Source organism: Dipodomys spectabilis, unplaced genomic scaffold, assembly GCF_019054845.1.
Source record: "Dipodomys spectabilis isolate Male_0828 unplaced genomic scaffold, ASM1905484v1 ptg000108l, whole genome shotgun sequence".
NCBI lineage: Eukaryota > Metazoa > Chordata > Mammalia > Rodentia > Heteromyidae > Dipodomys > Dipodomys spectabilis.
This window is the reverse complement of record NW_024870785.1, coordinates 5,646,708-5,671,500: the sequence shown is the minus strand read 5'-3', so window position 1 is coordinate 5,671,500 and position 24,793 is coordinate 5,646,708. Positions and strand designations below refer to the sequence as shown.

Genomic DNA, 24,793 nt, shown 5'->3' with positions numbered 1-24,793 from the left:
CACTTGAGCCACAGCACCACTTCTGGCTTTTTTCTTTTTGCTTATGTGGTGCTGAGGAATCGAACCCAGGGCCTCAGGCATGCAAGGCAAGCGCTTTACCACTGAGCCAACTTCCCAGCCCGCTACATTGATTTTTGAGAAAAATGCAAAGTATATTTTCCTTAAGTCTGTTTAGAAATGTTTCCTTGAATAGTAGTTTTACTTTAGACTTAGTGAAAGTCAACTTTTGGATCCTTATAGGAAATTTATGAACTGTGTGTTTTTTAATACATTCCTTATTTCTCTCATTTTAAGAAGTAAGGGTTGGGTTACCATTTAAGCATTGCCATAGACTAGAACTTCAAATAACGTAGTGTTGCCACTTTACTTAAGTCATTGTTATATTGTGTTTAACAGTTGCCTAAATTCTTTTCTTTGCTCAAAGTTCATCTGATGTTAGGCATTAATAGAACAAAGAACTAAGGTTTTTTATTAATGTTTTATAAGCACTATTGACTTTACTAGACTATCTGGAATATATGTTACGTAGACTTTTAAATAGAAGAGTAAATTTAGAGAAAATAAGATTGAATGTAAGGACTAAGTTATAAGAATATGTTTATGTTCCTCCTTTATTTTTCTAGTCCAACTTTGCCATGGGTCGCTTTCCTAGCACATGTAGGAAATGTTTTATGCTTGATTTTGGCTTGGCTCGACAATTTACCAACTCCTGTGGTGACGTCAGACCAGTAAGATATTTCATATTACATAAAATATCCTTTATAGTATCACTCTAGAGAAATGCTAATTGTGTATTAGAATGAACGTTATCTATGGCTTGGGAATGTAGCTCATTGAAAATAATTGATGTTGGAGATCTAAGAAGTGGCTTATATCTTTTATGATTATATTAGACACTGAAGTTAATAAGTCTTGTTTTTGAGAGTTACAGCTTTAAAGTTATAGCCATTAGCAGCAGGCTTAGAATGGTATGATAGTAAGGACATGTCCATTTGGCATTTAGAGACCTTTCTTGCAGTCTGATACCCTTCCTACATGCTACAATTCTTGGTTTCATTTATTTATTCATTTATTCATGTGTTTATCTATCTTTTGAGGCCAGCCCAGGATGGTCTCAAATTCAGGATTCTTCTGCCTCAGCCCCCAAAGTGGTGGTATAGATATGTGCTGCCATGCCTGACTTTCAACTCCAGACTCAGATTTATGATACTTACAGGAAATTCTTTTTTGTTTTTTGTTTTTTTTGTTTTTTTCAGTTGTGGGGCTTCAACTCTGGGCCTGGGTGCTATCCCTGAGCTCTTCAGCTCAAGGCTAGTGCTCTACAACTGTGAGCCACTTCTGGTTTTCTGGTGGTTAATTGGAGATCAGAGTCTGGCTTTGAACTACAAGCCTCAGATCTCAGCCTCCTGAGTAGCTAGGATTACAGGTCTGAACCATGGACACCCAGCTTGCAGGAAATTCTTTTAACTTTCTAAACTCTGTGTTTTGGCTTTCTTTAGTATTACATTTGTTACATTATTAATTAATTTTTGGTGCTGGTCCCAGGCCATTAACTCAGGGCCTAGGTGCTGTCACTGAGCTTCTTTTTGTTTGAGGCTAATGGTCTACCACTTGAGCTACAGCTCCATTTCCAGCTTCCTTCCCTTCTTTTGCTGATACGAGGCTCATGGACTTTTCCTTCCCAGGCTGGCCTTGAACTTCAACCCTTAGATCTCAGCCTTCTGAGGAGCTAGGATTACAGGTGTGAGCCACTAATGCCTGGCTTCTTTTTGTTATTTTTTAATATGATGTAACATTGTTAAGATACTTCTTTAAGCAAGGTTTTCTTTATTTCTGTGAATATTTATCATTTTTCTTTGAAGTCTTTTCCAGTTGATTCCAGCATCAAATCCTTCTCACAGGCATTTTCTTCTGCTCACCCCTCCCCCCCCCCACCCCGCATTCAGACGTCGTGCTTTCTGGTTTCTGTGCATGCTTCTAAGTTTTTGTTGTTGGAAATGAGGTATTTTGGGTTTTAGACTTGAAAGAATTATTAATAAGGTGGAGTGATCAGGCAGAGAGGGTGAGAGAGAAAGGTTTTGGTCAGATGTCAAGGGTGGACAGATTCTAAGGGTTCAGGGTTTGTGCTAAAACTGAAGTAGTAAGATTGTTGCTAAATAGGACTAAGCAGAGACAAAGAAAGATATCCCCAGATCATGGGATAGAGGGAAGAGACTAGTGGAGCCTTAATAGAGCTAGCTTAATGGAGACAGCACTCTGTTGGAGACAGAGTGCTAGAAGGTTGCTTCCTAGTTCTGCTTGAACTAGGTCAGGACTTATGTCTCCTCATCAACATTCAGCTGGGGAACAAGGTGAAAAGTGCTTCTGCCAGAAAAAAACCATTATAGTCTCTTCAGTGAGGAAAGAGGTTAGCTCTTCCTTATTGGCTCCAGAAGTCTGGAATGGTGGAGGCCCCTAGTCTAGCTGGGAGAGGTTGGCAGCAGTCATGATTCAGATACCACACTTTCTAAAACTTAATGTTCTTTTCCCTTACCTCCATCCCTTCCCCTTCCTTTTCATGTGCCCAGTTAAATGGAATCTGTTGGTGTTTGAAATTGATTTTTTGGGGTCTGGGAAGGTGGCTCAGTGGTAGAGCGCTTGCCTTGCATGCATGAGGCCCTGGGTTCGATTCCTCAGCCCCACATAAGCAAAAAGAAAAAAGCTGGAAGTGGTGCTGTGACTCAAGTGGTAGAGCGCTAGCCTTGAGCTGAAGAGCTGAGGGACAGCGCCCAGGCCCAGAGTTCAGGCCCCACGACCGGATGAAAAAAAAAAAAAAAGAAATTGATTTTTTGTTTTTGCTTGCTTTGTTATAGCCCCGAGCTGTGGCAGGCTTTCGAGGGACAGTTCGTTACGCATCCATCAATGCTCATCGTAACAGGGTAGGTATGGAAACTGGAGTCATCTGTATATGTGTGCAGTGTCTTTATATACACAGGACAAAAGTGGGAAATTTTTTCTTTACTAATTTTTTTTCATACTAGGAGTAAATCCAGAGTCTTGTGCATGCTAAACGTTATTAGTTCTTTATTTAAAATAATTTTTTGAGATTAAATGATTACATAAATGCACAGTTTTGTGAGATAGTGAAGTTAAAGTCACAAACACTGAATAAACTCATTAATTGGTAGATTATCATATTTAGGATTTCTAGGTTTTAAGGTAGTTTTTGCTTATCTGTTTACTTTTTTTTTTTTTTTTAATTTTATTATATTTTATTTGAGAACATACTGTACAGAGGGGTTACAATTACATGGTCAGGATAATGCATACATTTCTTACCAAGCATTGCAGCCTCCTCCTTTGTTTACCCTTCACCTCCCTTCCCAGCCTCCCCCCTCCCCCCCACCCAATCATACCCCCTATCTGTTTACTTTTGACAGTTGTGGACATCCAACCCAGTGTCATGCATGTTGGCAAGAGCTCTATCATTACTGAGCTGTACATCCATCTAGCTGGTAGTCTTCCTATCAAAAAGTATGTGTGTGTGTATATATAAACACATATATTACATATATATACATACACTATTGATCAGATTGCTGTGTAGCTATGTAACTATGTAAATACAGAAGAAATTTTTTTAGAAATACATTAAAATTGTTAAGCCTAAAAGATGAATAAAATGGCTAGGCCTTTAACAATTTAATACTTTAGAAGAACTTGTGATACAATGTCACTGAATTTTGTTTTTATCTACCAAGGAAATGGGAAGACATGATGACCTTTGGTCCTTATTCTACATGTTGGTGGAGTTTGTGGTTGGTCAGCTGCCTTGGAGAAAAATAAAAGACAAGGTAATTATGGAAACAGTCTATGTTAATTTTTGTCAGGGAAAGAAGAAAAAAATTTGTACTTAGTATGAATTTATTTTGAAAATATATATAATAAACATTACATAAGATATATATAGTGTATTGAAACACCATCTAACATACCACTAACATGTATGGTTTTGTTTTTATCAGTAAAAATGTACATTTTAATTTAAATAAAAGTAAAATGTAGGCCAGGCACTGGTGACTGTAATCGTAGCTGCAATTGTAGCTACTCAGGAGGCTGAGATCTTAGGTTCGGGCTTTGAAGCCAGCCCCGGGCAGGAAAGTCCATGAGACTCTTATCTCCAATTTACCACCAGAAAACTGGAAGTGGCGCCATGGTTCAAGTGGTAGAGCACTAGCCTTGAGCTGAATTGCTCAGGGACAGCTTCCAGGCCCAGAGTTAAAGCACTACAGAGGACAAAAAAAAAAAAGTAAAATGTGCTTGCATATGAAACTTAAAACCTAGACTAAGTGTGGTGACTCATAGCTATAACCATAGCTACTTCAGAGACTGAGATAAAGAGAATTATGATTTGAGGCCAGCAAAGCAAAAAGTTTATGAGAACCCTTCACAAGCAAACAATCTAGGCATGGTCATACAAGCCTGTCATTCTAGCTACTCAGAAATAAAAAATGGGGGCTGGGAAGTGGCTCAGTGGTAGAGTGCTTGCCTCGCATGCAGGAGGCCCTGGGTTTGATTCCTCAGCACCACATAAGCAGAAAAAGCCGGAAGTGGTGCTGTGGCTCCAGTGGTAGAGCAGCCCTAGCCTTGAGCTGAAGAGCTGAGGGACAGCGCCCAGGCCCAGAGTTCAGGCCCCATGACCGGCAAAAAAAAAAAAGAAATAAAAAATGGGAAGATCATAGTTCAGGCTGACCTGGACGAAAAATGAGTCTGTTAAAAAAAAAATAATGAGAGCAAAGGGCGAACAGCATGGTTTAAGCAACTGCCTAGCAAGCAAAAAAGCCCTAAATTCAGGGAGGGATTGGGGGGCGGGGAATGGGAAGGGGAAACAAAGGAGGAGGTAACAACAATGCTTGATAAGAAATGTACTCATTACCTCGCCTATGTAATTGTAACCCCTCTGTATAGTATTTTCACAATTTTTAAAACCTCAGTTCCTCTAAAAAGTATATATACCATGTTTTTGATATTAGAGAGCTGTTAAATTTTTTTCTAGGTACATGCAGAGTAGATATAAGTATAAACTTACCTACTGATTAGATTTATAGCTCTTTTTCTTTTGGAAGTCAAGTAAACTTTTAGGTTTTTTGTTTTTGTAATTATTTTTGGTGCTAGTCCTGGGCTTGAACTCAGAGCCTAGGCACCATCCCTGACCTCTTTACACAAGGCTAGTGCTCTACCACTTGAGCAACAGCCATGTTTTCACATTTTTGATGATTAATTGGCAATAAGAGTATAAGGGACTTTCTTGCCCCTGCTAGCTTCAAATAGCTTTTAATTTTTGTCACCTTATGTTCTTTGATTAGGAAACTATAAACATGTATTATAAATGTAATCTCAATTTAAGATAAATTCTTTTGGTTTTACCATTAGTTCACTGATACAGAACTCTGGTAATCTTTTGGTTTGCATGACAGTATTTTGGCACTTTTTTTTTTTTTTGTCGGTCGTGGGGCTTGAACTTTGTGCCTGGGCACTGTCCCTCAGCTCTTCAGCTCAAAGCTAGCACTCTCCCACTTGAGCCACAGCACCACTTCCAGTGTTCTGATGGTTTTTATTGGAGATAAGAGTCTCAGGGACTTTCCTTGCCCAGGCTGGCTTTGAACCATAATCCTCAGATCTCAGTCTCTGAGTAGCTAGGATTACAGGCGTGAGCCACTGGTGCCTAGCTAGTTTTCTGGCACTTTAAGGCACTGTACATTAAGCTATTAGAAAGAGCTCAGTTATTGCTTTATATTTAATTACCCACTATCTCATTGCCTAGTGCATTCCCTTAAGACTATCTGAGGGGCTTTTAATGGATAATTGTCAAGATAAATTGATTTTGGTTCCTTTTCTCTTTATTTTCAAGGAGCAAGTAGGCTCTATTAAGGAGAGGTATGACCATCGCCTCATGCTGAAACATCTTCCTCCAGAATTCAGCGTCTTTCTGGACCATATCTCCTCTTTGGATTATTTTACAAAACCAGATTACCAGGTAAGCAAGCATCTTTGTGAATTCTCTGTGTTAATTCTCTTAGTCTCTGCTTTCATGCATTGTAGTCTTGAGACTATTATAAATATTTTGAGTATGGGAAGTCTCTATTTAAATACATCCTGAGAGAAATATGGTAGAACTGAGTGTGTGTGTGTGTGTGTGTGTGTGTGTGTGTGTGTGTGTGTGTGAGAGAGAGAGAGAGAGAGAGAGAGAGAGAGAGTGAGTATATGTATGTGTATGTATTTTCCTTCTTGGAAAATACTTTAGAGTTTTAGGTTTGCTTCTTGTGAAGCAGATTTTATTTCTCCTAATGTAATCCACCTGATGTATAGAACATACTGATAATTCAAGTCATGTAAATTCTGTATTTAATTTCTTGACCTGAGGGAAATTTCCAATTAGACAGTGTCCCCTGTCCAGAACAATTTATCATGTGTTAATATGCCATGGGATAGCAGTCAATGAATATTGGCTCCATTTTGTCTGTGGTCAATGAACCATTTCCTCAGAGCATCAGTTAATGAGGCCTTGGAAGAGTCAACTAGGTTTATCACAAAGTGCATCGCCTACCTCCAGCAAGCTGTAATTCAGAAGACTGTGTTAGTCTTACGGAGAACTTGGTCAGGGCTTAATGCAAAATAATTGCCAGCACTGAAAACATAAATGAAGACACATGTAGATGAATTATAATAATGTATTACTACACCCTTTTTATAGACTTTGTTGCCTGTTAGTGAAAGTTTAAATTCTCATTTTGTAAGCATCTAATCATCAGACAAAGCATTCCTACAGCGCAATGAGTTTATTTGTATTTAATATATTGTATTTGAATTGCTTCGGAACAGTTTTTTGTCTAGTTGTTTGTTTTGGAGACAGGGTCTCACCTAGGATGGCCTTGAATTTGCAATGCTCCTGTCCAAGGCCTCTCAAATGCTGAGATTTTAGGCACATGCCATCATGCCCAGAAAATGTGGTCTCATATTTACATTTTGTATGCATTTTCTGAACTATAGAAAATGCACATTAATTGTAATAAAATAATGATATTGTACCTATAAGACGCTATTTAAGAGAAGTTGGAAAGTGTTCCAAGTGTCCTATCTTGGGTGCTAATAATCTTTTTATCAAGAGAGTTTGCTTGGATTTTTTTATTGTACTTGCCTCTTAGGTATATTTGTAATCTAAAAAAAGAGACCATCATAGTTACCAGCTACTTTTTGGATTTTCAGATTAAATACATTGACAAATTACTAATCTCAAATTTTTCATTTGGATATTCTTTTTTCTTTTTTGGGGGGGTCTGGTCATGGGGCCTGAACTCTGGGCCTGGGCACTGTCTCATTTGGATATTCTTTAGGCGGCTTCTCTATCACTTAACGAAACAAACTCTGGTTATTTTATATTTCATGAACAAGCAAAAATAGACTAAAAATCTTTGCTGCTCTCTGATCTTTCATAAACAATGAGCAGGAGCAGAGAATAGATAGACAAGAGAAGGATAACTGGGAAGAGGTGTTGCTGTGAGTGACTACAGCGTTTTATGACTAGTGTTGATATCAGGAGCCAATATGGTGATCTTTACAGCTCAAAGTTCATTGCTGAATTGGCTTATGATCACTGTTCTTTCAAACGATTTAAGTTCTCCTAAGACAACCAGCATAATTAAAAAAACAATCTTCTCTAGTAAAAGGTGAAAAGTACGTATTTAGCATGACTACCTCTCTAGCTATATCCAAGGCTATGTCTACAACTTATTATATTAAGAACTAAAACACATACACACACATACATATACACCAAAGTGTCAGAATTAGCTTTTACTTGGAATGTGTGTGTTTTACAAATCCTTAAAAAAAAAAAAAGTTAGAATTACTTTTGCTCTCTTAGGAAATGTAAAAAAAAAAAAAAGTGCATAAATACTATTTCTGCCTGTTGAACCATAAGTAAGTGACTATATCAGAATTATTACCAAGTTTAATATCTTATTGTACATATTGTTTATAAATATTGTTTTTATTGGGTTATTATAGAAACTAGATGAGTCAAATTTTGCCCAGATGCTGGGTGCTGGTGGCTCACACCTGTAATCCTAGCTACTCAGGAGGCTGAGTGCTAATGATTGGGATTTGAAACTAGCCCTTGAAAAGGGCAAGTCCATGAGATTATCTCTAGTTAACCACCAAAAAAGATGGATATAGAGCTGTGGTTCAAGTGGCTTGAGCAAAAAAGCTAAGAGAATGTTCAGAGCCTTAGTTCAAGCCCCAGGACCAGTGCACATACACACACACACACAAAATAGTGAATGGATAAAAAACAACAAAGAAGAGATTTAACAGAATTCTGTATTTGGGGGGCATTTTAAGGGACTTTCAAGGATAATTTTAACTATAGGTTTTTTGTTCATGTTTTTCCCCCTATGTGTTGTTTTTGTCTTGCCTGCTGGCTGGTTGTTTAGTAAAATTAGCACATACTTGAAAGACCTGTTTAAATAGGTGGTTTTGCTGTATAACTTTAGTATGACCTTTCTAAGCCTCAGTTTGTAGTCTGAAATGGTGAAATACCTACCTTGTAGTATTAAGATTCCAGGGAGGTATGCGTGAGCATGATTTATAAGTTGTAAGATGGAATGTAAATGTAAGCAGTTGTATATGTTCCTGGGTGATACTGCTCTTGCTTATAATTTCCTCACTTCTCTTCATTCTTGAAGATAATTCTATTCTATATTACTTTTATATTAATAGAAATTTTAATTTCTGTTATATTGCTTTGGCCTGTAAGACAATGAAAAAGGAAATGTGACCTTGTTGTTAGACCTTGGGAAGCCATAGTACATTGCTGGGCAATTTACCTTGTGAGCTGATTGAGCACCTGCAGGGAAAGACATGTTTTCAGCCAGCACTGCCAACTGAGTGAGCAGTGTGCTGCTCACACCTAAGGTCCTAGAAAGACTGGGCATGAGGACCTTGCTGCACTGCTCCAGAGTCTTGATAGAAAGGGGGAAATAGCTGACACTCTGCACCTCTCCACATCATTTTCTTTATTCTTTTTATTTTGTTTCTGTCTATTCCTGGTTTTTATTCTCTAAAGAATGGACACAGTGGCTGGGAAGGTGGCTCAGTGGTAGACTGCTCGCCTAGCATGCATGAAGCCCTGGGTTCAACTCCTCAGTACCACATACACAGAAAAAGCCAGAAGTGGTACTGTGGCTCAAGTGCTGGCCTTGAGCAAAAAAAAGAAGCGCAGGGACAGTGCCCAGGCCCTGAGTTCAAGCCCCAGGACTGCCAAAAAAAAAAAAAAAGGTACAGTGTAATTTTTTTCCTCGGTGAATTTTGCTAAAACCCCTGTGAAAGAGCAGAGAAAGAACGTGCATAGGGCTGGGAAGGTGGCTCAGTGGTAGAGCGCTTGCCTCGCATGCATGAGGCCCTCGGTTCGATTCCTCAGCACCACATAAGCAAAAAAGAAAAAAGCCAGAAGTGGCGCTGTGGCTCAAGTGGTAAAGCGCTGGCCTTGAGCTGAAGAGCTGAGGGACAGCGCCCAGGCCCAAAATTCAGGCCCCACGACTGACCAAAAAAAAAAAAAAGCATATTCTTATCATTGAAGTGAGGCGCACTTTCTTTTGCAGTAAATAATCTGTCTTTGAATCTGCCTAGACAGCATCGCCATTGTGCTCTCTTGGTTAAGTGCTTTATGGATCCATTAATTTACCATTTATTAAGTGAGAATTGGGAAATCAAAATTCTCAGTGTTCTTCATATCATATCACAAATGACTCTTGGTTTTGCAAATGCCTGAACCTTGTCTCTATTCTCTTTGAAAGAGCAAATGGATTTTCTAGGAAGGCAAATACAATACAGCTTTTGATAGCATTTTCTGTGAGGGATGAAAGAGGAGTGTTTTCCCAAGGCATTGTTCTTTTTTTTTTTTAATAAATGTATTTTTTTTATTGTGAAAATACTGTACAGAGGGGTTACAATTACATGGGCAAGATAATGAGTACATTTCTTTTTTTTTTTTTTTTTTGGGGTCCGGTTGTGGGGCCTGAACTCTGGGCCTGGGCGCTGTCCCTCAGCTCTTCAGCTCAAGGCTAGCCCTCTACCACTTGAGCCACAGTGCCACTTCTGGCTTTTTTTCTTTTTGCTTATGTGGTGCTGAGGAATCGAACCCAGGGCCTCGAGCATGCAAGGCAAGCGCTCTACCACTGAGCCACTTTCCCAGCCCCATAATGAGTACATTTCTTATCAAGCATTGTAGCCTCCTCCTTTGTTTCCCCTTCCCATCCCTTCCCATCCTCCCCCTCCTTTCCCCCCTCCTCGTCCCCCCCCACCAAAGTTGTAAAGTTCGTTTTTCAAAATAACAACTTGTACATCTCATTGTTGCAATGGGTCCTCCTGTATCCATGTTTTAACAATTTGTTTTTTCCCTTCCCCTCCACATATACCAACATCATATATAGTGAAAGCAGGGGTTATACAGTGGGGGAGGGACATATAAAGCAACAAAGACATAATCTTATAAATATGTTAGAAACAATCGCATGAAAGATCTCTCTCTTTTATTTTTTGTCAGTCATGGGGCTTGAGCTCTAGGCCTGGGAGCTGTCCCTGAGCAATTCAGCTCAAGGTTCATGCTCTACCACTTAAGCCATAGCGCAAGGCATTGTTCTTATGTCAGACTATTGTCTATATAACAAATAAGTGTCCCAGGTGGTAGAAGCTAGCATGGATCATCTTTATGGACTGTATATCATTAGGAATATAATCAAATTTTACTTAGAAATACATTTTTTGTTGGTTAAATGCTTTCCAAGTGTTAAAATGAAAACCCTAGTACTGTAAAAAAAAAAAAAAGTAATAAAAATTTAGAAATTTCAGAAAGTAGAAAGATCCAGCCATGCTCCAGTGGCTCACACCTGTAATCCCAGCTACTCAGAAGGCTGAGATCTGAGGATCGTGCCGTTCAAAGCCAGCCCAGGCATGAAAGTCTGTGAGATTCTTATCTTCAATAAACCACTCCGAAAATTGGAAGTAGCGCAGTGACTCAAGTGACTTGCCTTGCGCTGAAGAGCTGAGGGACAGTGCCTAGGCCCAGAGTTCAAGCCCCACGACCGACCAAAAAAAAAAAAATCAGTCTGCTATATTTGGTGAAACATGTAATTAACTCAGCTATAGTGTGATGGTGAAGCTTCTCTTTGGTAAGGCATGATATCAGTTGGCATTGATGATGTTGCTACTTGGAACTACTTTTCCAGGTTTGCATTGGTCAGTCTGGAGCAGTCAAGTCTTTGGGATGGTAAGTTTTGAAAAGAACTGCTCACAGCAGTAAGTTGATCCAAATACAGATGCCTTTATCTGTGTGTGTGTGTGCATGTGTGGCATTACTAAGGCTTGAACTTAGGGTCTTGCACTCTCATTTGGCTTTTTTTGATCAAGGCTGATGCTCTACAGATCCACTTCCAGCTTTTTTGCTGGTTGTCTGCCCAGGCTGGCTTCAGACTGTGATTTCTTGGATTGTAGGCTCTTGAGTAGCTAGGATTATAAGCATAAATCACCAGTGCCCAGCTTCATCGATTAATTTTAAACTTGGTTTAATCCTGGCCCTAAAACAGCCCCAGCAGAAAAGTCTATGGGACTCACATCTCCAACCATCAAAAATGCCTGATTGGAGTTGTGTCTAACGTAGTAGAGAACCAGCAAGAAAGCTGAGTGACTGACAAGGGTGACAAGGGGAAAAAAAAGTAAAGCCAGGTGCTGGTGGCTCATGCCTATAATCCTAACTGCTTGGGAGGCTGAGATCTGAGGAGTGCATTTCAAAGCCAGCCCAGGCAGGAAAGTCCTTGAGACTTATCTTCAATAAACCACTCAGAAAACCGGAAGTGGTACAATGGCTCAAATGGTAGAGCACTTGCCTTGAGCTGAAGAGCTCAGGGACAGCGCCCAGGCTCAGAGTTCAAGCCCCATGATTGACAAGAGAGAGAGAGAGAGAGAGAGAGAGAGAGAGAGAGAGAAGAGAAAGAGAAAGCTGAGTGCATGAAGCTATGAGTTCAAGCCTCAGTACTGAGTGGCGTGAAGGGGTGAGAATGAAAGCAAGAGCAATATAGAAAATGAGAGAAAAGAATAATTTCATATCAGGACAGCTGACAAAATGAAATGACAGGGTTAGGCATCTCCCTGTTGTTGTACAGTACAGATGTTGAATTTAGCAGTAGTAGTCTCCATGCTCACACAAGGCAGCTGCTGCCTCATGAATAAGGATTTCAGCTCCCAAGCATACATCTCATTCTGCAAACCACTGAGGGCCTTGATTTCATTCAGGTCTGATGTTTCAGATCCTAAATCTTGGGTCTCCATCCCCTTTCCTTTTCTACTGTGTGTTTTCTTCTCCTGGTATTATTTTTTTCTTTTCATTAGCTTGTTTTAGTTAAACAGGGTAAAGCGTGTCACACGCTACAATATTTTTCAGTAATTTTTACTCCCTCCATCACTCTCCCTTGTATTTTTTTGTCTCTCTTTACCTCTGACATTCTGGGGAAGCTGAAACATATGTAACCTATAAGAATGAAAAGAGAACCAAAATTAAGTTTCCCAGAGTTTATAACCATGCCTTTTCCAATTCCTCTCATTTTCTTAGTTTACTTTTCTACATTCTTTTTCTTTCAGGGACTTAAAGCTAGAACTGTATGAATTTTTAAATATTATTCATGTTTATTCTTAATGTCTTTTTATTACTTTTTAAATTTATTATTATTGTTGTTGTTGTTATTTTGTCAGTTGTGGGCCTTGAACTAAGGGCCTGGGTGCTGTTCCTGAGCTCTTCTGCTCAAGGCTAGTGCTCTACCGCTTTGAGCCACAGCACCATTTCCACTTTTCTGGTGGATAATTGGAGACTAAGAGTTTCATGGACTTTCCTGCCTGGGCTCACTTTGAACTAGGATCCTCAGATCTCAGCCTCCTGAGTAGCTAGGATTACAGGGGTGAGCCTTTTTAGAGGTGTCTTTTTAGAGTATATAACTTATGTTATATACTCTAAAGGCACAGTGTTAGGCCTAACTTGGAGATACAGTGGTGAACGAGATCAGAGTTGTACTGGCTTGTTGGGGCTTATAGTCTGGGTTTGAAAGAGAGAAAATTAAAAAATCAGAACTACCTGTACATTTATAATTCATAGTGTTTGACTCTTCTTAGAAAGAGAATATTGAAATGCTTCTAGTTTATCTGGAATACCCTACTCTTGGCTTTCTGACCTCCTTGGCCACTCCTCTAACTTTTTTATACCTTTCCTGAGGCATCTTCCTTCCATTCAAATGCTGGAGTACCCTAGGCCTTCACCTTGAGTCCCTTTGCTAATTACTTTTTTTTAGTTTTGGTTGTTCGTGGGACTTGAACTCTGAGTCTGGGCGCTGTCCCTCAGCTCTTCAGCTCAAGGCTAGCGCTCTACCACTTGAGCCACAGCACCACTTCCGGTTTTCTGGTGGTTTATTGGAGAAAAGAGTCTCCTGGACTTTCCTGCCCGGGCTGGCTTTGAACCTCCATCCTCAGCTCTCATCCTTCTGAGTAGCTAGGATTACAGACGTGAGCCACCAGCATCTGGCTCTAACTACTATTTTTTTTTTTTTTGTCAGTCGTGGGGCTTCTTGAACTCTGGGCTTGGGCGCTGTCCCTGCATTCTTCTCAGCTCAAGGCGAGCATTCTACCGCTCGAGCCAAAGCACCACTTCCGGTTTTCTAGTGGTTTATTGGAGATAAGAGTCTCATGGACTTTCCTGCCCGGACTGGCTTTGAACCGAGATCCTCAGATCTCAGCCTCCTGAGTAGCTAGGATTACAGGCGTGAGCCACCGGTGCCTGGCTGGCTCTAACTACTTTTTTAAAATTACATTAGCTGGTCCTGTGGCTTTCAATAATTCCTATTGGCATTTACATATTGGTGATGCTCAAATTTGTATCTATTGTATATTCCCTGTTCCTCACTAAACTCCTTAAAATTTTAATATCCCAAACACATTGCTTTCCATCTCACATATATCCAATAGAGATTGGCAAAAATTTAAGTCACCCTTTGTTCTCCCTTTGCTATCGCAGTTTCTATCTGATATATATGCAGCATCTGTTGGCTTTACATCAAAATTATGTCCAAATCCCCCAGTTCCTTTTTTTGTCAGTCATGGGGCTTAGAACTCAGGTCCTGGGTGCTGTCCCTGAGCTGTTTGCTCAAGGCTAGCGCTCTACCACTTTAAGCCACAATGCCATCCCACTTCCAGTTTTCTGGTGGTTAATTGGAGATGAGTCTCATGGACTTCGATGCCTGGGCTGGTTTTCAACAGGGATCCTCAGATCCCAGCCTCCTGAGTAGCTAGGATTAGGCAGGACCATCTAGCACCTGGCTTTCCCCCCACTTATCAACTCTATTTGACCATTGCTGATTCAACTGACAGACGCCTTCTCTCGGATCCTAAAATGGTGCTCAACACTTTCTTTCCCTTCCTATTTGTGACCTGTGTTGACAACACAAAGACCAAACTAATTGTGTGTGTGTGTGTTAACTGGAGATAAGAATGTCCCTTTCCAAGCTGACTTTGAACCATGATCCTCTTATCTCAGCTTGCTGAGTAGCTAGGATTATATTATATACGGGAGAGCCACCAGCTCCCAGCTCAGACTAATCTTTTTAAAAGTCTCAAGTAAATAAGTGAAAAATCTTCCAATGAAGAAGTGCTGATTTCACATCTGGGGTGGGAACTGTGTAAGATGAATCCCAGAGGACAGAATACTAACAGAGTACAACAAACAAAGAAGGAACGCATAATCATTTAAAATGCTGCACGCAGGCAAGAACAACAAGCTTCTTTGTGAAGGCTCTTTGGCAAAAATGAGGGAAGTGTGGTACGGGGAGTTTAAAAACAAAAATGAAATTATGACTAATATAATTCAAATAATAAGACAAATGGCTTTGAAATTATTTGTATATTTATACACACTCGCACACACGCACACATACACAGGTCTTGATGGGCTTTAAGAACTTCTTGAGGGGCTGGGAAGGTGGCTCAGTGGTACAGTGCTTGCCTTGCATGCCTGAGGCCCTGGGTTCGATTCCTCAGCACCACATAAGCAAAAAAGAAAAAAGCCGGAAGTGGCGCTGTGGCTCAAGTGGTAGAGCGCTAGCCCTGAGCTGAAGAGCTGAGGGACAGCGCCCAGGCCCAGAGTTCAGACCCCATGACTGGACCCAAAAAAAAAAAAAAAAACTTCTTGAATCTACCAACAACAACAAAAAAAGAGGGGCTGGGAAGGTGGCTCAGTGGTAGAGTGCTTGCCTTACATGCATGAGGCCTGGATTTGATTCCTCAGCACCACATAAGCAGAAAAAAGCTGGATATGGTGCTGTGGCTCAAGTGGCAGGGCACTAGCCTAGAGCTGAAGAGCTGAGGGACAGTGCCCAGGCCCAGAGTTCAGCTCCCACAACCAGAAAAAAACAAAAGAGGACGAAAGCACAAATTCTATATGCCCCTTACCTAGACATACCAATTAAACCACCACTTTGGTTAAATCATATTTTAAAAACCCTGTTTGGGGACAGGGGCATGGTTCAAATTAGAGTGCCCTTCCTAGCAGCACAAGTCCTGAGTTCATTATACACATATGCAATACTGAATACACACATATACAACACTGTACATTTCCTGTTGCCAAAGCTTCTGAGAGTGGATTGTAAATATAATGCTTTATTATGTATCTTACAAAAACTAGGAACATTCTCCTGTATAAGTATAAGCTAGTACCACAACTGAAATCAACATGAGTTTAGTATTGCCATCCACGTATAATCCATATTCAAGTTTCCCTGTGTGAACTGTTAGCTTTTATTTTTGTCTTATGGTGCCAATCCTAAGGCTTGAATTCAGGGCCTGGGCGCTATCCCTGAGCTTCTGTGCTCAAGAATAGCTCTCTATCACTTGAGCCACAGCTTCACTTCTGGCGTTTTTGGTGGATAATTGGAGATAAGAGTTTCATGGATTTTCCTGCCCGGGCTGGCTTTGAACCACACTCCTCAGATCTCAGCCTCCTGAGTCACTAGGATTACAGGTGTGAACTACCAGCACCTAGCTAAAAATTATTATTGTTTGTGTGTGTGCAGGTCATGGGGCTTGAACTCGGGGTCTGGGCACTGTCCCTGAGCTGCTTTTGCTCAAGGCTAGCACTCTACCACTAATCCACAGCTCCACTACTAGTTTTAAAGAAAAGATTACTGCAAACTTTTTTTTTATGAGTCTTCAGCGCTTTGTCTTACAGAAGAAAATGACTATGCTTACTTTTCTTTGTGGTTTAGCTTCTTACATCCGTGTTTGACAACAGCATCAAGACCTTTGGAGTCATTGAGAGTGACCCTTTTGACTGGGAGAAGACTGGGACTGATGGCTCCCTGACCACCACCACCACCTCCACCACGCCTCAGTTACACACCCGCCTGACCCCTGCTGCCATCGGGTGCGGCCTGCACTCTTCATTCAGCACTGTTGCTTCTTGCTCAGGCCGGGGGGGGGTGGGGGGGAGTATGTGCCACCCCCTGTTACTGGGGCTCGAACTCAAGGCCCCATGCTCTTCCTTGGCTTTCTTGCTGGAGGCTTGTGCCTGTCATCCTTGCTAGAGTTGATGGAGACATCTTAGAAAATAGACTAGATGTGCCTGACTTCCAAAACAACTGTCACACCAATGAGTTATGGTGTTAGAATTTGAATTTTAAAATTTCAAAATTCTAAATTCTCAAAATTTACTGAAGTTTTATTGTAGAATTGGCATGACTTCTAACTTTCCAGAAAAGTTTTAACAGAAATACCTTTGCCAGGCACTGGTGGCTCACACCTATAAATCCTCACTACACAGGAGTCTGAGAGCTTGAGGATTGTAGTTCAAAGACAGCCAGAGCAGGAAAGGTGGTCAGTCTTATCTCCAAATACTAGCAAAAAGCTGGAAGTAGAGCTGTGGCTTAAGTGATGAGTACTAGCCTTGAGCAAAAAAGCTTAGGGATCCTGGAAAAGCTCTGAGTTCAAGCCTCAGGACCTCCAATAAACAAAACAAAAAAAACCTCTTGCCAGCGCTGGTGATTCATGCCTGTCATCCTCGCTACTCAGGAGGCTGAGATCTGAGGATCGTGGTTCAAAGCCAGCACAGCCACAAAAGTCCATGAGACTCTTATCTCCAACAAACCACCAGAAGACTGGAAGTGGCGCTGTGGCTCAAGTGGTAGAGTGCTTGCCTTGAGCTGAAGAGCTGAGGGGACAGCGCCCAGGCCCAGAGTTCAAGATTCACGACCAACCCTCCCCCCCCCCAAAAAAAAACCTCTTAATAAGTAATAAATAGATTTCCCTTAAATCTAGAAAGAAGTGTAGGGTAGTCTCAAACTAAGTTTTGATTCTCATCTTTTAATGTTGTTTTAATGTTGCATGGTTTGTCTTTCTTCTACCATCCCCTTTAGAATTGCCAATGCTACTCCCATCCCTGGAGACTTGCTTCGAGAAAATACAGATGAAGTATTTCCAGATGAACAGCTTAGTGATGGGGAGAATGGCATACCTGTTGGTGTATCACCAGATAAATTGCCTGGGTCTCTGGGCCACCCTGGTCCTCAGGAGAAGGATGTCTGGGAGGAGATGGATGCCAACAAGAACAAGATAAAGCTTGGAATCTGTAAGGTGTGCGCTTCGTGCAGATGAAATCATATCTTTCCATGTACATACTTTTCTCATTCTGTTAAAGTATATGATTCTCAGTTTTGAGTGTAAAGTAGATAATACATTGTATTGCTACTTATTTTAAATATGCCCCTTACCCAGACATACAAACCATTAACACTTGCTACTTAGGAAGAACTATATTAAGATGTCCTTTTGGGGGCTGAGGATATGACTCAAGTTAGAGGGCTGTACCTAGTAAGTAGGCCCTGAATTCAGTCTCCAGGACTGAAAACAAAACAAGTAGATAATTCAGCTGAATACACACATCTACAATACCACACATTTCCTTTTCCAAAGCATCTGGGAATGGATTGTAAATACGATGCTTCATTATGTAACCTCCACAAAATAGAAATATTATCCTATCCAAACAGTCTGACACTTGAGCCACACTTCCAGGCCTTTTTGCTTTTGTTACTCTTTGTGTAGGGTCTTTTGTCCAGGTCAGCCTGGACCACAATTCTCCTATTATGCTTTTTGGTTAGCTGGGATGGGAGGAACACACTATCACATCCAGCTTTTTATTGTTGAGAAGGAATCTCTAAAACTTTTGTACTGAGCCGGGCGTCCATGGCTCATGCCTGTAATCCTAGCTACTAAGGAGGCTGAGATATGAGGATCATGGTTCAAAGCCAACCCAACCAGGAAAGTCCATGTGACTCTTATCTCCAATAAACCACCAGAAAACTGGAAGTGGCACTGTGTCTCAAGTGGTGGACTACTTGCCTTGAGCTGAAGAGCCCAGGCCCAGAGTTCAAGCCCCATGAACAACAAAAAACAAAGTTGTTTTTTTTTTACTGAGGATGAACTTGAAATGTGATCTTCCCATTCTCCCAACTCCAGAGTGGCTGGACTATCTTTTTCACATGTCTTAATATCATTTTCATATTTTTCTAGGCTGCTACTGAAGAAGAGAACAGCCATGGTCACGCCAATGGTGTTCTCAATGCACCAAGCCTTGGTTCACCAATTCGTGTACGGTCAGAGATTACTCAGCCAGACAGGGATGTGCCATTGGTACGAAAGTTACGTTCCATCCACAGCTTTGAGCTAGAGAAACGCCTGACACTAGAGCCAAAGCCAGACACTGACAAGTTTCTGGAAACCTGGTACGATAAAGTCTTTCTTCCTTCTTTAAAGCTTCTAACATTATTACTGTGGTTGTCATTTCTAGTATGAAAGTCTTCCACACAAGAAATTGTTGCACTTTTGTAATGTAGACTTCATTAAGCTCTCATATTTTGTCCATGTTTCCAGTTATCCTCGGTTTTAATTATTCTCATAATGATAACCCCTGGTATCATTGCACAGCTTTTGGCTATAAAAGTGCTAACTTCGTAGTGCTAGGTACAGTTAAAAAGAATTTTTTGATGGGCACTGATGGCTCACACCTGTAATCCTAGCTACTCAGGAGGCTGAGATCTGAGGATCACAGTTCAAAGCCATCCCGGGCAGGAAAGTCCATGAGACTCTTTATCTCCAGTTAACCATCAGAAAACTGGAAGTGATGCTGTGGCTCAAGAGGAAGAGTGCTCACCTTGAGCTGAAGAGCACAGGGGCAGCGCCCAAGCCCAGCATTCAAGCCCCATGACCAACAACAACAACAATAAAAAAAAATTTTTGCAGACCTTATTTGTAAAGTGGTCTCTTCTAAACAATGTTGTAAAGTTTGAGAAGGCATGATAAGAATAGCATTAGGCAAAAAGTAAGGGAATACATGGAGAGAAAAGTAACCCATACACAAAAAGGTTTTCAATTTAGTGAGGAATTTATGAGGAAGGTACATTAGGGAAATACACAGCAACGTTTCTCATTCTATCCTCTAGATCTCAAAATCTACCCAGAAAGAGGGGAAGGCAAAACTTTTAGAGATATATGCATAAATACTGTATGACTGTTTGTAGTGCAGTCAATGAAGTGCATCTTCCCTATAACAAATGTTAGTAACCCATAACAAATGCTAGTAACAGAAGACAGAAATGGAACTTCAAGAAGAACTTGCAGTTTATTTGTGAATTATAGAAGACTTCCAAAGTATTAAGTCTTATGCTTCTTTACTAGTAGCCATAGCCTACAGTGGTGTATTTCTGATGGCTTCTGTTGACAATGGAGGACCACAGGTTTGGTGGTCATAATAGGTACAATGTCCCAAGACAGGTTAGCCACTTGTGACCACACCTGGCCTGACTTCCTCCCTATTGTGCATTCCTCCACACATGGTTGTCATTCTGTCTTGTAACTAGAAGATGTAAGCATGTTTACATCTTAGTATCATCATAAGAATGGACATTTGGAATTGTGATTAAGATGGGAGTACAAAAGGGAAAACAGCTTTGGTTTGGCAGAAAACTAACCTAACACACAAAGGGAGTTAAATAGGGTACCATGCTGAGAAAAGAGCTGGCCCCCACCTTCCTAAGCAGGATTATGGCAAGTTAAACATTGTTAGTCCCGTGCAACTTGCTTTCTGCGCTTGTCCATACTTTTTAAATTTGATCTTTTGTATATCTAGTACTTCTCAGTAGTGCTTATAGATTATAAGTTATGGAATAAATATTTCCCTAAGGCCAGTGAAATAACTTCTCTCCATTTCCTTAAGCTTGGAGAAAATGCAGAAAGATTCCAGTGCAGGAAAGGACTCTCTTCTCCCAGCTCTGCTTCATAAGCCTTGTGTTCCTGGTGTGCCCCGTGCTGACCACATCTGGCACTATGATGAAGAGTATCTTCCAGATGCCTCCAAGCCTGCCTCTGCCAACACCCCTGAGCAGGTGGATGGAGGCGGCAGCAATGGATTCATAGCTGTCAACCTGAGCTCTTGCAAGCAGGAGGTTGATTCCAAAGAGTGGGTGATTGTGGACAAGGAACAAGACCTTCAGGATTTCAGGACAAATGAGGCTTTAGGCCATAAAACAACTGGAAGCCCTTCTGATGAGGAGCCTGAAGTGCTTCAGGTTTTGGAGGAAACACCTCAAGAAGAAAAGCTCCAAGTCGGTCCTTGGGCGGAAAGTAATCCTTTAAGGAAGGAAACCTCAGGTGTGGTCTTAGCTCTTTCTGTGGATTGCCCCGCTGCTTCAGAACCATACACAGATAGGCTGGACCTCCAGACCGGAGCCGGTCAGTTCACTGCAGTGACACCCACGAGTCCCATGGAGGCACAAGCAGAAGGACCCCTCACGGCGGTAAGACATGGCTCTCTTCGTTATTCTCTGCCTTCTGCTCAAGGTACAATTAAGAAAAGACTGACAGTTGATCAGCTAAGATCCTACAGTAGGGGCCTGATTTGGCAAACAGGGAAAGGAAGGAGAATGGGATAAATCCAACCTAAGTAGTTGTGGCTTGCTTATGATTTTTAGTACTAGTAAAAAATGTTAGTACTGCAAATTTTTGTAGTTGCAAACTCCAGTAAATGTAAGGGAAGAAAAAAGGAACTCATGCATTTTATTTACTTGAATCTTGAGACTTTGGATATTTCATTTCATTCACTTTTGTCACAAAGACTGCCTCTCTCCCTTCATCTTCCTCTCCTCCCTATCCCTCACATAGGCTGAAGAACAAGATAATAATATCTTCAGCATTTGGAGTTTGTTGTAGGTTTGTTTTTGTTTGTTTTTTGGTTGGTCATGGGGCTTGAACTCTGGGCCTGGGTGCTGTCCCTGAACTCTTCAGCTCAAAGCAAGTGCTCTACCACTTGAGCCACAGCACCACTCCTGGTTTTCTGGTGGTTCATTGGAGGTAAGAGTTTTATGGAGGGGCTGGGAAAGTGGCTCAGCAGTAGAGTGCTTGCCTTGCACGCATGAGGCCCTGGGTTCGATTCCTCAGCCCCACATAAGCAAAAAAAGCTGAAAGTGGCACTGTGGCTCAAGTGGTAGAGTGCTAGCCTTGAGCTGAAGAGCTGAGGGACAGCGCCCAGGCCCAGAGTTCAGGCCCCACGACCAGCAAAAAAAAAAAAAAAAAAGAGTTTCATGGACTTTCCTGCCTGGGCTGTCTTTGAACCATGATTCTCAGATCTCAACCTCCTCAGTAGCTAGGATGACAGGCGTGAGCCACTGATGCTTGCCTTGCATTTTTTTTTTTGTCACTGACTTTTCCAGGGGTTTGTGATTGGACTTGGAACTTGTGATTCTCCTGCCTCCTCACCTACTGGATTACAGATACTGGTCACCATGCCTGCTTTAGTTTTGGTTTATTGTGAATGTATGTTTTTTTTGTTTGTTTGTTGTGGGTCGTGGGGCTTGAACTCTGGGCTTGGGCGCTGTCCTTGCGCTCTTCAGCTCAAGGCGAGTGCTCTACCACTTGAGCCACAGCAACACTTCCGGTTTTCTAGTGGTTTATTGGAGATAAGAATCTCATGGACTTTCCTGCCCAGGCTGGGTTTGAATCTCGATCCTCAGATCTCAGCCTCCTGAGTAGCTAGGATTACAGGCGTGAGCCACCAGTGCCTGGCTGTGAATGTATATTAACTTGGCATTTAGTATAAGTTCAAATCTGCTTTTATCATCATTGCCATGTTTGAGTCTTCAGAAGTAATTCTCTTTCTTCCTAGCCATCTAGTTCTTTGCTGTTGCCACCCAGTTGGCAAATCTCACCAGAAATCAGAAAGCAAAGAGCTAGAATAATGCAGTCTGTGGAAATCAGTCTTCCAGGCCATAGAGCATGCTAAATAAAGGAAAAGCTGGGATGAACCAAGAGGAGGCCAGATTCTGCAGAGTGCTTTAGAAGAGGAGCTTGAGTACCATCATCTTTATTCAGAATTGCTCATTTTTACTATGAGTTGGGCAGACCTCATCAAATCTGTGTTCTTTAACATTGAAATTAGAAGCCAGGTAATAGGGGCTCACGCGTGTAATCCTAACTACTCAGGAGGCTGAGATCTGAGGATCATAGTTCAAAGCCAGCCTGGAAAGGAATAGTCTGTGAGACTTTTATCTCAAAAAACAGAAAAACATGGGGCTGGGAAGGTGGCTCAGTGGTAGAGCGCTTGCCTTGCATGCTCAAAGCCCTGGGTTCGATTCCTCAGCACCACATAAGCAAAAAGAAAAAAGCCGGAAGTGGCGCTGTGGCTCAAGTGGTAGAGCACTAGCCTTGAGCTAAAGAGCTGAGGGACAGCGCCCAGGCCCAGAGTTCAGGCCCCATGACCGGACCCAAAAAAAAAAAAAAAAAAACAGAAAAACAAAACTCCAAAACACCAGAAAACAGGAGGTGGTGCTGTGGTTCATAGTGGTAGAGCACTCACCTTGGGCAAAAAAAAGCTCAGGGATGGTGCCCAGGCCCTGAGTTCAAGCCCCATAACTGACCAAAAAACAAAACAAAACAAAAACCCTGAAATCAGAAGTCTCAAATTGCGTCTTGATTGATATTCTGTGTAATTAAATTTTAACCGTTTTTCTCCAGATTACAATTCCTAGACCTTCTGTGGCATCAACACAGTCAACTTCAGGAAGCTTTCACTATGGTCAGCAGCCAGAGAAAAAAGATCTGCAGCCCATGGAGCCCTCTGTGGAACTCTATTCTCCAAGGGAGAACTTCTCTGGCTTGGTCGTGACCGAGGGTGAAGCCCCCAGTGGAGGAAGCAGAGCAGATTTGGGACTTCAGATAGATCACATTACTAACGACATGCTACCCAATGTTCGAGACAGTGACAGATCTCAAGACCTGGGACCAAAAGACCTTCCTGACCATAATGAACTGGTTGGGAAAGAATCTGAGACTCTCCCTGGAGAAGCTGAGGAGAAAAGCATTCTTCTAGGGTCTGATAACGAAGAGGAAAAGTTAAGTAAAGGGCAGCAATGTGTTGAGATTGCTTTCCTAGGGGATTTAGCAACTGGGGAAAGGGATCATTCAGCTACTACTGAACCTCTTGATGTGACAAAGATACAGACTTTTAGTGTAGTGCCAAATCAAGACAAAAATCATGAAATAATGAAGCTTCTGGCAATTGGAACTTCAGAAATTTCTCCTAGAGTCATTGACCCACATGCTGAAGGACAGATGGGCCAGGTGGCCGCAGTGCAGAAGTGCAAGCTGTCTAAGGATCAGGACATCAAGAGTGAAGATTTCCCCAGGCACCAGGGAGACCTGGCTACTTTCTTGCGCCCCGAGGGTAAGAAAGAGAAAATTGCCCCTAGAAATGGAGAACTCTATCATTGTGTTTCTGAGAATGAGAATGAACACAGTCCCCCACCCCGGAAGGATGTGGTTAGGTCATCTTTTATAACTAGACATAGCCGCATCCCTATTTTAGCACAAGAAATAGACTCCACGCTTGAATCATCCTCTGTAGTGTCTGCAAAAGAAAAGCTCCTCCAGAAGAAAGCTTATCAACCAGACCTAGTGAAACTTCTGGTAGAGAAAAGGCAATTCAAGTCCTTCCTGGGTGACCTGTCAAGTGCCTCTGATAAGTTGCTGGAGGAGAAGCTAGCTGCTGTTCCTGTGCCCTTCTCTGAGGAGGAGGTCTTCACTCCCTTTTCCAGACTGGCAGTGGATTCTCACTTGAGTAGGTCAGCGGAAGACAGCTTTCTGTCTCCCATCATCTCCCAGTCTAGAAAGAGCAAGATTCCAAGGCCAGTTTCCTGGGTGAACACTGATCAGGTCACTAGTTCAGCGTCATCTCAGTTCTTGCCTCGACCACCACCAGGAAAGCCTCCTGCAAGGCCCGGAGTAGAAGCCAGGTAATGCGCTCTGCTCCCCCTGCCCTTTGTGTGTAAAGGACTTCTGTCTGTGCTTTATTGTGAGAGGTCAGTGGTCGCATTTCTTTGTGTGTAAAGGACTTCTGTCTGTGCTTTATTGTGAGAGGTCAGTGGTCGTATTCCTTTGTGTGTAAAGGACTTCTGTCTGTGCTTTATTGTGAGAGGTCAGTGGTCATATTTCTTTTTTAGCTTTTGAACATCTGCCTACTCAAGTACAGTTCAGAGCCCTTTTACAGCAAGGTGAAGGTTTCATTCCATGTTTCATCTTTATTGTAAAATATACCTGACATAATATTTGTTTGCTGGTACTGGAACTCAGAACCTATATGCTATCCCTTAGTTCTTTTTGCTCGAGTCTGGTTCTC

The 24,793-nt window shown here is 41.6% G+C and overlaps 1 protein-coding gene across 2 annotated transcripts in view; it reads left to right on the top strand.

The window, feature by feature from the left end:
• The window catches only part of Ttbk2 (tau tubulin kinase 2), a 58,289-nt gene that overhangs the window by 28,293 nt on the left and 5,203 nt on the right, over positions 1 to 24,793 (top strand). For both annotated transcript variants that reach the window (XM_042687889.1, XM_042687888.1), the window contains exons 6-14: positions 624 to 728; positions 2,853 to 2,918; positions 3,741 to 3,833; positions 5,891 to 6,016; positions 16,338 to 16,495; positions 17,484 to 17,700; positions 18,640 to 18,851; positions 20,342 to 20,921; positions 23,134 to 24,410. In XM_042687889.1, the coding sequence (XP_042543823.1) occupies positions 624 to 728; positions 2,853 to 2,918; positions 3,741 to 3,833; positions 5,891 to 6,016; positions 16,338 to 16,495; positions 17,484 to 17,700; positions 18,640 to 18,851; positions 20,342 to 20,921; positions 23,134 to 24,410 (2,834 nt within the window). The remainder of the gene's footprint in view (positions 1 to 623; positions 729 to 2,852; positions 2,919 to 3,740; positions 3,834 to 5,890; positions 6,017 to 16,337; positions 16,496 to 17,483; positions 17,701 to 18,639; positions 18,852 to 20,341; positions 20,922 to 23,133; positions 24,411 to 24,793) is intronic.